This window comes from Raphanus sativus, chromosome 5 (assembly GCF_000801105.2).
Source record: "Raphanus sativus cultivar WK10039 chromosome 5, ASM80110v3, whole genome shotgun sequence".
Classification (NCBI taxonomy): Eukaryota; Viridiplantae; Streptophyta; class Magnoliopsida; order Brassicales; family Brassicaceae; genus Raphanus; species Raphanus sativus.
In genome coordinates this window covers 32,491,365-32,504,060 of record NC_079515.1, presented here as the reverse complement: position 1 = coordinate 32,504,060, position 12,696 = coordinate 32,491,365, and the positions used below count along the sequence as shown (strand labels likewise).

Here is a 12,696-nt window from a genome sequence, read left to right as displayed (position 1 = left end):
GGTTGGTTGAAATCTATATTTTTGTGGTAAATATATTAGTAGCCTAGTAGGTATTTTGTTTCCAGTAAACGTCTTTTTTTTGTTTGTCACAAATTTCCAGTGAACGTTTATCGTTTAATATTTGAAGCCAGAGGAAACAGAATTGAATCAGGACATCTACATCGAAAATATCGCCTGACGAAACGTGCCATGTGTTTTGTTGTTGCATACGGCATACATATGTAATATCTCAAATCGATGAACACTGCCCAATGTTAAACACCAAAACAAAATAACCATGCAATTTTAGCTCATTTTTATGCGTGCAGTTTTACAGTTGTTTTGTTTCATCAATGATAAATCACAAATAGTCACGCCTTAAAAAAACTAACCGCTAATTACATTGTTTATTTTGTTCTAAATAGTGTCATTCTATAATTATTTGTTTATTCGCACAATCAAACCGCTCCACAACGTTACCAACTCAACACAAAAATGGGCGAAAAAACTGAAATGTAAATTCATGATCCATATGTACATCAAAAACGAGACATTTCTACATTTTCGCTCATTTTTTGTTGTCACGTAGCTAAATTAAATCTAATACAGAGGAACGGGAAAACGCGGCGGCTTCACAGGTGGTGAATGCGGCGGACTTTGAACATCGACGGTGAGCTTCTCCGGCCGAGGAGGTGCACACGGACACGGCAATGCTATAAATTTCGGCGTATTATCTCCAGGCATCAACACCGGTACGCTCAGATTCTGGTTTTTCTTCAAATCCTGTTCATAATATTATTTTAAAGTTAATACTCAGACTCACTATATTTATTTACTTTCATGTTCATAAAAGTTTTTTAAAATTACTTATAAAACCCCTCTTTTACATTATTGTTAGTTTCAAATTTCCAATCTCCGACTTCTATCACAAATAAAATTATAATTTAAGTGACGGTTTTTTCACCTATTTTCTTAGATATTAATAGAAATCAACTTTTTTATTTTAATTGATTGTCAACTAACTTAAACAAATAACTAAACTAAAATTATTCTTTTCTTACAAGTTAATCAATTGTAATCCTCTACGAGAGACAAGAAACAAAAAAAAAATTGAAAAATAAAGAAAAAGAAAATTTAAATAAAACCAATACTTTTGGTTAAATTATTACTTTTTGTTGGTAATATCGTAATTTATCAAGCTAAGAAGTTTTGAAACTAATAGTATGATAATTGCAAGATTAAGGAGAGGAGACTATACCGGAAAAGGGGGTCTAGGTTTGAACGGAGAGGACTCTACGTCGGCGGAGGTGGCTGAGGGATGACCGGAGGCATTGGCCAAAGAGCGGCGGAGAGAGCGATGTTTGTCCCAATGGTAACAGCAAGAGAATATTCCGGAGAGACTGAAAATGATTATGAGAAGCAGAGCTGTGCCTAGAGGGAATCCCAGTGACGGCCGAGAAGCATCCATGTGGGGCGGCGAGAAATCTTGAGTGTTCTCCATGTACGGTTGCGATATAATCAACTGCTGAGATGGCGAGATGGTTCTCTTCGATCATGTGTTTGAGACAAAAACAGAGAGAAGAGAGAGAGAGAGAGAGAGAGAGAGAGAGAGAGAGAGAGAGAGAGAGAGAGAGAGTTTGTGAGACAAGGGACGAAGCAAGAGGAGATACAGAGGGTTTATTTATAAAAGAAAGTTTTTATTTTAATGGGTTTTACGAACAAAAAAAAGTATTTTATTTATTTATTTTACAACTGTTAAAAACTTATAAAGTTTTACTCAGTACAAAAAGCAAATATGCTGTACAATAAAGTATAAAGTTGTCCCTTTTCTTTTCGCCTTTGAAATTCTAGCTCCCCTTAATTATTATCATCGAAGAGTATAATTTTTTCTTGTTTGTTTTTCAAAAAACAAAGATTATGTTTCTTGACTTTTGTTTAACCTTTTATATTTTCGTCATTTTTATGATGCTGTCATTTAGAGGTAATTTTTTTTTTGTACTGGAGATAAGTTTCACCTAGTGATAACAACGGTGATTTTTGAGAGAAATATCTTCTTCCACGATGATAGACTCGCAAACTTGTATTCCTTGAAGATGTTGATAGGAATAATATGTGAGATTCTATTATAGTATCGAAGACAAAGACTTCACAGTTATGTGGAAAAAATAAATTGGGATCCTTTTTTTTTGTTCAAAATATATATTAAAGCTTCATAACAGTGGCATAGAATCAACATAATTGATAACGAAATTTTGTTTTCTGCGAGTTTGGAGATGATTGGTTATTTGGTTGTGACTTTAGATGTTTTGGACAGTCAAAACTTAATCTAAAGTTATATATGTTAACCAATTGAATTTTTCTTTTTTTTAGAACTCATAGCAAATATATTTTTACAAAATAAAAAATATGGTTGTAGAGAACTTTATTTCTAGAACAAAAAATAATGTTTTAGAAAGTTACAACAAAAAAATTAAAGCAAATAATTCTACAGATTAAAATCTACATCCCAAACATAAAATTACAGTCTTTACCAATCATCTTCATTGTATTCTGTAAAATGGCAAACAATTATATATATATTGACTATATTTTATAATATTTTACTATATATTCTGTGTTATATACATAAGACGACATATTCTACTATTTTCCTGAGTTTTAAATTTCTAATGCAAAATTATAGATTTGTCAATAATTACATGATTAAACTCGATCTTAATCAAATCGTTGTATAAATGAAGCGTGAAAAGAGGAAGAGAGAGTGGAAAATGTACGTGGACAGAGGAAAGAGAGAGGCCGCCTGTACGGAGAAGACGTGGACTCCAAGGTCCAGCATGTTAGCAAATTAAATATTATACGCCGTTGTCACCTAGTTTTCAATTTCATTAACTAGCCCTAATCATACTCTTATCCCAACTAGCTACTCCCACTAAATAAATATACTACTACTCATGGTCTTGTTTTTTCTTTTGAAAAATACTCATGGTCTTATACGAAAGGTTTTTTCTTTTTATTTTTGTGCACTTACACGAAAGGTTTACACTTCGAAAAAGTTTCAGCTTTAGGCTCTCCTCTGTATTATTTAAACCAAGTTGAGACTTTTATTCACATCTATGCGATGTGCTTTCACGTGTTCTTGCAGTTTAGGTACATATCAAGCCGGGTATTAAGAGTATTAAGAGAAAGATAGTACTGGGGTAACATAATTCTATTATTCATTCTTTTTAAGATGAGTGAGAACGATAAATCTTTATTGCAATATCATTTGTTTATTCGAGGTGTTAGCTCGTCGATATCCACCGACGATATTCTGTTTAATTTTTTAATGAGTTTTAGCATTATATAGTTTTAGCGTTTTTAAATCCGATAAAAAGTATATGCTGGGTACAAGTACTATTATGCTACCAAATCAAAACAAATATCACATGATTGTCTCTATTTGATCGATTTGGTTTTCAACGTTTACAATAATGATGATAGTGGTTCGTACATTTCAAGATAAAATATTGATCATGATGTGATAAGTTTCACATGATAAATTAACAATATGGCCAATAAGGGTAGTAAATCAATTTGTGTTAGTGTCGTGATACGATTTTGGTTCGAGTTCGTATATTGCTTTGAAGGTTATTTGTGTGTGTGTGTGTATGAAAACGAAATGATACTAATTATATGGCCATGTGCATTATTTTGTGTGGGTGCGTGTTAACAGGCATACCCAGCTTGTAACGATTGGAAGAGAAGTTGAGTACTTCTTGATCGTACGTACGTACGTACTTTCGTGTTTGGTATTCGTTGTTTAGAAAAAAATGAAAAATATATTTTGATCAAATACCGACATTCTAAAGGAGTTCTTATTTTCATGTGATGAAAAAGTTATAGTAACTTTGTTATAATAAAAAGTTGTTCAACTTCAAAGCAGATATTGTGGAATTGACGAATTGTGTTTGGTTCCTACACCGTCCGAAGACAAAGCAGTCCCCACTTAACACTAAGCATGTCTCCTTCACAAATATACGCTCTCTTGATTTTTCAAGTTTCAACACTAAGTCTCTCATTACGGGATTTAATTTAATTCTGTCCTCAATCAGTTTCAACCAACAAAACGATTGTTTTCATATCCATTAATAGACAGGTTATTAATTTTGATTGATCATGATAGACAAGATATGATTTGTTATAATCATTTCCAATTCAACTTTATTTTTATACTTTAAAATTGAATTTAGAATAAAAATATTGTAATAGTGTTTTATTTTCACTCCATAATAGAACTAAAATTCAATTAATAAATAAAATAATCTGTTTATTTTTTGTTCATTGTTCTAGAATTATTATAGAATTATTATATTTGAAAAAAAAGAATGAACTATTGTAGATCTTCTAACTTACAACCAAGCAATAACATCTAGTAATCAAAATTTTAAGGATTAATAAGCTGTGGAAACGTGGTTCATTAATTCATAGATTATCCACTTGGGCTCTATGACAGAAAATCTGGAATGCAAGTAAATACAAAACGTACTCCTCCTATCCAGCAAACCCCATAAGGCCATCTCCATTGAGAGATCTAGGGTGGAGTTCAAGCCATTCAAAAAAAAAAAAAAAAAAAATAAAACAAAAATGATGAATCTGAGCAAGCGCGCCTCTTTGTGGTGAATCTGGATCTTGACTATTTCGTGGGCCTCACGACACGTGGTGGCCCACGAATGGTCAGATCATTAACTTTGTTTTTTTTTTAGGAAAAATCAAACAAAAAAAAGAAATAATAAAAAAATACTTTGTGAATTCTATGGGAGGAGTTCACTGATGGAGATGCCCTAATATAGCTAGGGTAAATTCTTTAAAATAGCAAAAAGAGCCAAAACTTGTAACACATTGGAACTAGCTCAAAACAATTACGGATGACTATGAAACATACTTAAGTCAAATGTTTGGGACTTTTGCCGGCACTGCGTGCGTATCGCCTTTTTCTTTCTTTAATTTGATAGTTTGGTTAAACAAAATTATTAGAAAATGGATTTGACATCTTTAGAGGAAATAAATAAAATTGTTGTCAAATGAAGAAAAAGCCCTACGACTCAAAACTACCACACTCGACTTGAAATTACGAGAATGGACCTGAGCGTTTTTGGGTTTGGTCCTTTGGCCCTTTGAGCTCCTAAGGGACACGTATCGGTCCATCAATTTTAAATGACTAAACAAATGAAACTACAGAAATCAATGAAGATATGATCCATGGTCTCATGGGTAATGGCTTGCTTTATTTTATTAGTTTTGTAAGGTTTGACGTGTTGCGTACTTGTAAAATATATAAGGTAAACATGTTTGGTTGTTGAAGATACACATATGAACAATTTATAAAAGAACTCTATATAAAATACTGGATAACAATATTTTAATTTTTGTCACATGGATAGTTTCAAGTAATCCGTATATCCTATCAAGTCAAATTAAGTTAGATTTTACGGCTCGTATGCAATCTACTGAAAAATGCAATCTAATGAAAACAAAAGAGTAGCTGCCGTGTGGAACTCGAATTTGACAAAACTCTTTACTTTTATTATTCTGACCAATTCTTTCTTGTATTTGTTTTTCCAGTATTAATTGCACATAATGCCACAAATCAGTTAGTCTACAATTTAATTATATATATTCAAGGTCTCCCAATTTCTGAAAACAAAAAACTCTGGTTTCTTCGAGGCTCAAACGTTCCACATTGGCACGAGAACTTAGAACACTCCATGCTGCCAGCATTCCTTTTCTTTTAGTTGTTGTAGTTAAACAATCACTTCTTTGCATTTTACGTTGATACTTGGATTTCAGTCTCACAAAACAATAGTTTCTTCAAGACTCAAACTTCACATTGGCATGAGAACTAAAGAATCCAATACTGCCACTAATCCTTGTCTTTTAATGGTTGTGGTAAAACAACATCCATTTATTAAACTACCATTGATAATTATTTCCCTTTTACGTTGTTATCTGGATTCCACTATTTTAATATACTAAACATTATAACTTTTGGTATGGTATTAAACGTATAAACGTAAAATATAACAGGTTTACATATTTACTTGAAAGTTGGAAGTTGTAGACTTCCTACTTTTTTATATATAATAAGTTTTCAATGTCTGAAGACTCAACTGTAAATGTGTCTTTGAACTGGTCACCACCGTGTCTTTCAGGGTGAGTATGCATCCACTAAACCCAACTTACACTTTTCACATCGAGATCAAATTCCATTCAACGTTTTCTTAACCATCATATGTGCTACATACATATCGACGATTATTCAATTAGATTGTTCATATCATGGACTCATATTATCTACTAATTACGATATCGATGGTATGCTGCATGCTGAGTTTGTTTCGAGATGACATCAATCCTTCTTTAACCCCAGACTACTTAAAGATACATAGCGGTTTTTCATTTGTTGTCATCAAATTTATGATAAAATTGTCTTCTATGTCAATGTTTAATAATATCAAAAGTTTTTTAAAATATATGATAAAAGATTTGATTATATTATATTAGAAAAGAAATCCAAGGCTATTGCACAGATAAAACTAAGATGTACGGGGGACCATGTTGAGGTTGACTAAGACCCAAGTCCATAGGTATATAGGAATTTTAAATTTTTTTTTTGAAAAGAAGGAAAATTTGTTTTCCCATCAATCCATTTCTTATACAGCTGTATATATCTACAATTTAAAATGTTATCTTTATGTAGTAATCTATTAGGAGGGATGAAATATCTTACGCGAGATTTATATGTGAAAATTCGAAGGTGCATCTGATTTTGGTCAATCTATCTTATTAAAACAGAAACATTCTATTGGACTTAACATTTATTTTGTAAGTTTTTAAATTAAATACACCTTTATACTTAATAGTTAAACCTACATTAATCACTAATGTTCCTTTCTTTATACTACTATCCATGTTTTCAAACAATATACTTATTTCTTTATACTACTATCACTGTTTCCAAACAATATATTTTTTATACTACTATCAATGTTTCCAAACAATACAATAATTAATCTTAGTTATTTTATATCTATCATTTTTAAAATTTTTTTTTGTAGAAATGTCATAATTTCATAAATTGTAAAATAATGAACTTTAAAATTTGGATTATAAGATTACAAATAATGAAAAATTATAATTTAAATCAAATTATATTACATATCAGTCATCCATCAGTTCAATCGGTTAGTCTCGGGTAGTAATTTTTTTAATATGAATATTTTAAAAATCTAAATTGAATTGTCAGATCTCCAGATTAACCGGTGTAATCACAATCGGGTTGAATTTAAAAACACTAATTTAAATGCAAAAATATTTTAAATACACATTTTAAAAAAGTTACCAAAATATTTATTAAGTTATTAGTGAATTTTTTAATCGTAAAATATTTCGCGCTTCCAAAGCGCGGGTCAAGATCTAGTTCTATTTAATGGTCCTCTCCTCACCAACATTCAATGGTCACGCCTTGTTACATTGTATTATACGAATTCCCAAACTAAATTATCTAAGAAATTCGATTTTAATAGCTTGTTGTTTGACCGTATTATAATACGTTAAAGATCTAACAAGTTGATAGACAATTAATTAGTCGTCTGTATGTACTGACAGCAATATTGCCTTGGCTAACGAAGAAATATCTTTCGTACATTACGTAACGAGACATAAGCACAATAACTTCACGGGCCTGGTTGATGTGGCCCACTAAGAAGGAAACGATTTACAGGCCTGTTTTAATCTGAAATTGTGAAAAGGCCTCATGCTAAGTGTACTTTATATGTGTGTGTGGTGTCCAAGCCTAGCCCAAGTAACAGAGTCTAATGTGTCTTGTCGTAATTACTGAAATTAGTTTAATTAACTGTAGTCTGCTGTCTGCAGTGAATCATAATTAATCAAAGACTAATAAAATAAGCGTGAAGGACAAAAGCACTATGGGTCCCATTGTCTTGTCTCAACCCGCATTATTTGTACTCTCACTGCTAATCTGATCTACTGTTTACTTTTGCATTTTTGTAATAATTTATCAGGATTAGTATTGTGTGTTTTTACTAATCACCTGTATTTATTTAGCCACACATTTTGAAGCACCTGTAATATTATATTAAATATTTTTCTTTCTTTCCATTTAAATATTGGCGTAGAAAGTAATTTAGTCTTTGTTTCCTAAAATTATCATCAGAAATTCGTTACATTAAATTCCGTATTTTAGATGTTGTCTCTTTTAAGCTTTATTTCTATCATAAAATTGTAAGAACGTAATTTATTTTGGTAACATAATAAATAGGTAAATTTCGTAGGATGTTTTAATAATTTGTTTCCTTTGTTTATATGTGATTGTTATAAAATGCAAAAAGTTGTAAAATTCTAGCCAAATGATAATGGTTTTGTATTTTTCATCTGGGGAGGAATTGTATTGCAGATTTTAGGTTTAGAGAATGGAACCACTTTTATTAGCTACTTGAAATGATAAAACGTTTAGAATTTATTAAAATTCAGTGAATAGATTATTGGACAGTTACATTGATCAGATTTCAGTAGGATATCAAAGTCTAGAACTTTGCCAATATTTTTTTGCTGGTATGAACTTTTTGACTGTGCGTAAGAGTTTTTTCTTTAACTTTCTCCTCGTGCATAAAGATTAATTTTTGGAGATGTTTATGGTCTTTTAAGGAATCTTTAGCAAGGCAAAATAACTTTTTTTTATAAAGAAGGAGGGTAATAAGATAACGTGAGTGGTACGGAAGAGTGATGATTAAAAACAGTCAGAGAAACTCATGATGGACGGACACAGGCCTCCTTCCATAAAATCCAACGGCCATATCTTTTGCTTCCCATGCGTGTTCCAATCCTCCATTTTCACCGCCTGTTTTCTTATTATTATGCCCCCTTCCCCAATCCCTTTTTACCTTCTTTTTATCCTTTCATTTATTTACTTTTAAATATATAGCTTACCACAGTCAAACACCATCAAATTTTCAGTCTTTGTAGACACTGAAAACATAGTATTCTCATTGTCTATACACTTTGTCTAACAAGAGAAAATAAGTAGTAAATACAGTAACTTAAACAGTAAAAGTGTAAAACCCTAAAAATAATCAAAACAAAGGTAAAAATAAAATACAAAACGCAAAAAGAAAATTTCCAGGTTTGGGAGAGCAACATATATCTATTGGGCCCCATCTAGTTGGGCCAATCTAAGTAAAAAAAAGGAGGATAAGGAAGTGCAATAATGAAAGTTAAAGAAATTAGTAGGGGGAGGTGGCGGAATTAAATTAATTTAAACCAAACGAGGGAATATTAAATGGATTAAGAAGTTAATTAAAAAGGAAATAAGAGTAAAGTAGAGAGAGAGAGAGGAAAGTGGAGGAGGTTAGATGTCCCATTCACCACCCGGCAAACCGACTTGGGATGCCGCTTTCTTGTCCCCTCTCATTCCTCTTTTACTCATCGCGTAATTACTTATATACCCTCCATTACTTCGATTCTTTAATTCGCATAGGAAGGGTAATACCAGTCATTAGAGACAGAGGACAGGATAGGAATTTAATATTTGCAGACAACCATCCCCTTTCCGGTGGAAACATAAAAAAATATCCGACTCCCAGCAAACTATCAACGGTTCAAAACACTCAAGTGTAGATCGGACGATCAAGATGACTCATCAGGTTTTAACGTTGACCGTCGGATCAGAATCATTATAAAGAAACCGTAGACGTAAATGCGCAACGTTCTCCACTTAATTACAATTCTGCCACTTCCTTTAATGTTTATTTTTTTTTTTATAATTTTGGTCTCGGCTACGAGTTTTGAGGTGTGATGATAATAAAGCTTTTGTGCTTTAATGGAAGGAACTTAACACCTCTCTCTCTCTCTCTACAGCTCCTTGATTATTCTCCCTCTCTGGTAATATCTGAATCTAATCGATCTTCTTCTTCTTCGCGAGCTCCATTTTCAACCAGCGATTCGTTTTCTCTCTGAGGTTATAACTATTTCTTCTTCTTCTTCTCTCTCTTAATTCTTAGATGTTTCATAGGTAGTCGAGCTTGATGTTTGTGTAGGTAGTTACTAGATCTACGAGCTATTGAGTTTCTTTTTCGATTTTTTTTTTTTAAAATCCACACTTAGGTTAAATTACTTTGCCGGATTATAGTTTCTGTTATCGATGTTCATCCGCATGGCTTGGATACTCATATCTAGTAAAATCGTAGACGAAGGTGAAATTAAGATCAGGTTGAAGAAGAAGACTGTTTCAAGTCCCGCGTCTGACTCTGCTGAGTTGACTTCTTTCGTTTTTTCTTCTTCTTATAATAGTTTTTCGAGCTTCTTCTTCCTATAACTGGTGTTTATCGTTGATTATCTGAAGCTATTTACTAGTTTTGGCTGATTTTATAGAAGATTGTTAGGTATATGCAGTCTAAACCCTAATTTATATGGTTCAGAGTAGTCTTGAATGATATCTTTGATTTTCTGAAGCGGTTTACTAGTTTTGGTTGATTTGTGCAAGAATGTTTTAGTGGTTGTTAGTTTAGACCTAATTATTGTTTTTTTTTTAAATGTTTTTTTGTGTTATTTGAATTTTGATGTGGATGAGATTTTTTTTTTGTTTCCTTTTTGCAGTTGAAGAAACAACCATAAGATTTCAAAATGTCACCGGAAGAGAAGCTACAGAGCAACGTCTCTGATGGAGGACTCAAGGAGCATAACTACTTGGGTCTCTCTGATTGTTCCTCTGTTGGAAGCTCAAATCTCTCCGGCCTTGCAGATGATGACAAAGCCACTATCAGCCTCAAGGCCACTGAGCTCACACTCGGCCTGCCTGGATCGCAGTCTCCTGCTCGAGACAACACTGAGCTCAACTTACTTGGCCCGGCTAAGCTCGATGAGAAACCTTTCTTTCCTTTGCTTCCTTCCAAGGATGAGATCAGCTGCTCCTCTTCGCAGAAGAACCTTGCCTCGGGGAACAAAAGAGGCTTCTCTGACACTATGGATAAGTTCTCTGAAGCTAAAGTCTCTGTTTATGCTGAGAAAAACTGGATGTTTCCTGAAGCGGTGGTAGCCAACCAATCTGTTGTAAAGAAGGAAGTGCCACAGAACATACCTAAAGGAAAGCAGAGCACTACAAACAATAGCTCTAGCCCACCTGCGGCCAAGTAATGACCCGATATTGGATCGTTTGATTTAAAGTTGATTTCTTTGTGGGTAACTCTTGTGATTTAATTTTTTTATTTTCAGGGCGCAGATTGTTGGGTGGCCTCCAGTGAGATCCTACAGGAAGAACACATTGGCCACCACTTGTAAGAACAGTGATGAAGTTGATGGGAAGCCAGGTTCTGGGCCCCTCTTTGTGAAGGTCAGTATGGATGGTGCTCCATATCTGAGGAAAGTTGACCTGAGGAGCTACAACAACTATGGGGAGCTTTCTTCAGCCTTGGAGAAAATGTTCAGCACTTTCACTCTTGGTGAGATGTTTCTGTGATTGCTACTCACGTTTCTTCTAAGGGCTCTCTCTTTGTTAGGTGAATCGATGAGTGCAAATAATAAAAAAATTGGTTAACCCCCTGCATGTTTGTTTGATTTGATGTTAGGTCAACCTGGATCTAGCGGAGCTACAGGGAAAGATGTGCGTAATGAGACCAGACTCAAGGATCTTCTGAATGGAAAGGACTATGTGCTCACCTATGAGGACAAGGATGGGGACTGGATGCTTGTTGGCGATTTCTCATGGGAGTAAGTTTCCTTCCTTATTTTCTGTAACTTCTTTGAAAGCTTTATGGCTTTCTGCTTGATATTGAACATTTATGCAGCATATCTTAGGATAAAATATAACATGCATTAGAAAGATACTAATTGGAATATGATTATTCTGATCTAATCTACAGGATATTTATTGGTGTCTGCAAGAAGCTCAAGATAATGAAAGGCTCTGATGCCATTGGGTTAGGTATGTATTTTTTTCTGTTGTTTAAGCCCTTGAAGAGTTTGGTCCGGTGTGTAGTTTTCTGAAATGTCTTATTGTAAACCGATCGTGGTGGTTGCAGCTGCAGCTCCAGCACCAAGAACTATGGAGAAATCGAAGATGAGAGCTTAAAAGACTTCGTTGGAAAATGATTCAGAAGCTTTCTAATTATTACTAAATATGTGCAATTCCCTTTTGGTGGTGTTTTAAATCAAAGCATTCTACATCTTTAGCTTCTGAGATAATTATTATTAAGAAGAAAAAAAAAAGACTTCGTTTGTAAGGAAATGAAGAAGAATTTAAATTATCTGTTTTCTTTTTTTTGTTTTTGTTGCTTCTTGCTTTAGTCGAACCAAGTAACTCTGGAGTCTGGTCTATGTTTGGTTTTTGATTTCTATGTGTGGTTGACTTTTATATTTGAGGATATTCGATGTAATGTTCTTTTGCTCTCTCTCTCCGCCTTCTTCGGTTAGTTACGGGCTTGGTTATTTGTTTTGTTTTGGTTGTTTCTGGATTTGATTTGCCAAACTTATCAATATGTAAACTGATTGTTTAACAAAAGCCAAAATAAAAATTGGTTTGGTTTTAATCTCAGTTACATTTTAGATTGAAAAAGTCCCGTTGTTAATCTTACAGTAAATTTATTTTAAATATGCAAATATAATTAAAATTTATTCAATTTGGTTCGGATACACGAAATTTGGTTTCAAAAACTTTGCTGGTATCAA

The 12,696-nt window shown here is 33.2% G+C and overlaps 2 protein-coding genes across 2 annotated transcripts; one reads left to right on the top strand and one right to left on the bottom strand.

Moving 5' to 3' along the window:
• Positions 1-475: 475 nt before the first annotated feature.
• On the bottom strand, positions 476-1,619 carry LOC108857558 (uncharacterized protein At5g65660). The gene is made up of 2 exons (XM_018631546.2): positions 1,238-1,619; positions 476-762 (listed from the first exon to the last, which is right to left on the bottom strand). The coding sequence occupies exons 1-2, from the start codon at positions 1,478-1,480 to the stop codon at positions 580-582; spliced, it is 426 nt and encodes a 141-aa protein (XP_018487048.1). The 5' UTR covers positions 1,481-1,619; the 3' UTR covers positions 476-579.
• An 8,192-nt stretch (positions 1,620-9,811) lies between these two features.
• LOC108863098 (auxin-responsive protein IAA9) lies at positions 9,812-12,419 on the top strand. Its single transcript, XM_018637411.2, has 6 exons — positions 9,812-9,991; positions 10,630-11,162; positions 11,245-11,471; positions 11,598-11,739; positions 11,892-11,953; positions 12,051-12,419. Exons 2-6 carry the CDS (start codon positions 10,657-10,659, stop codon positions 12,098-12,100), a joined length of 987 nt encoding a protein of 328 aa, XP_018492913.1. The 5' UTR covers positions 9,812-9,991; positions 10,630-10,656; the 3' UTR covers positions 12,101-12,419.
• Positions 12,420-12,696: the final 277 nt, after the last annotated feature.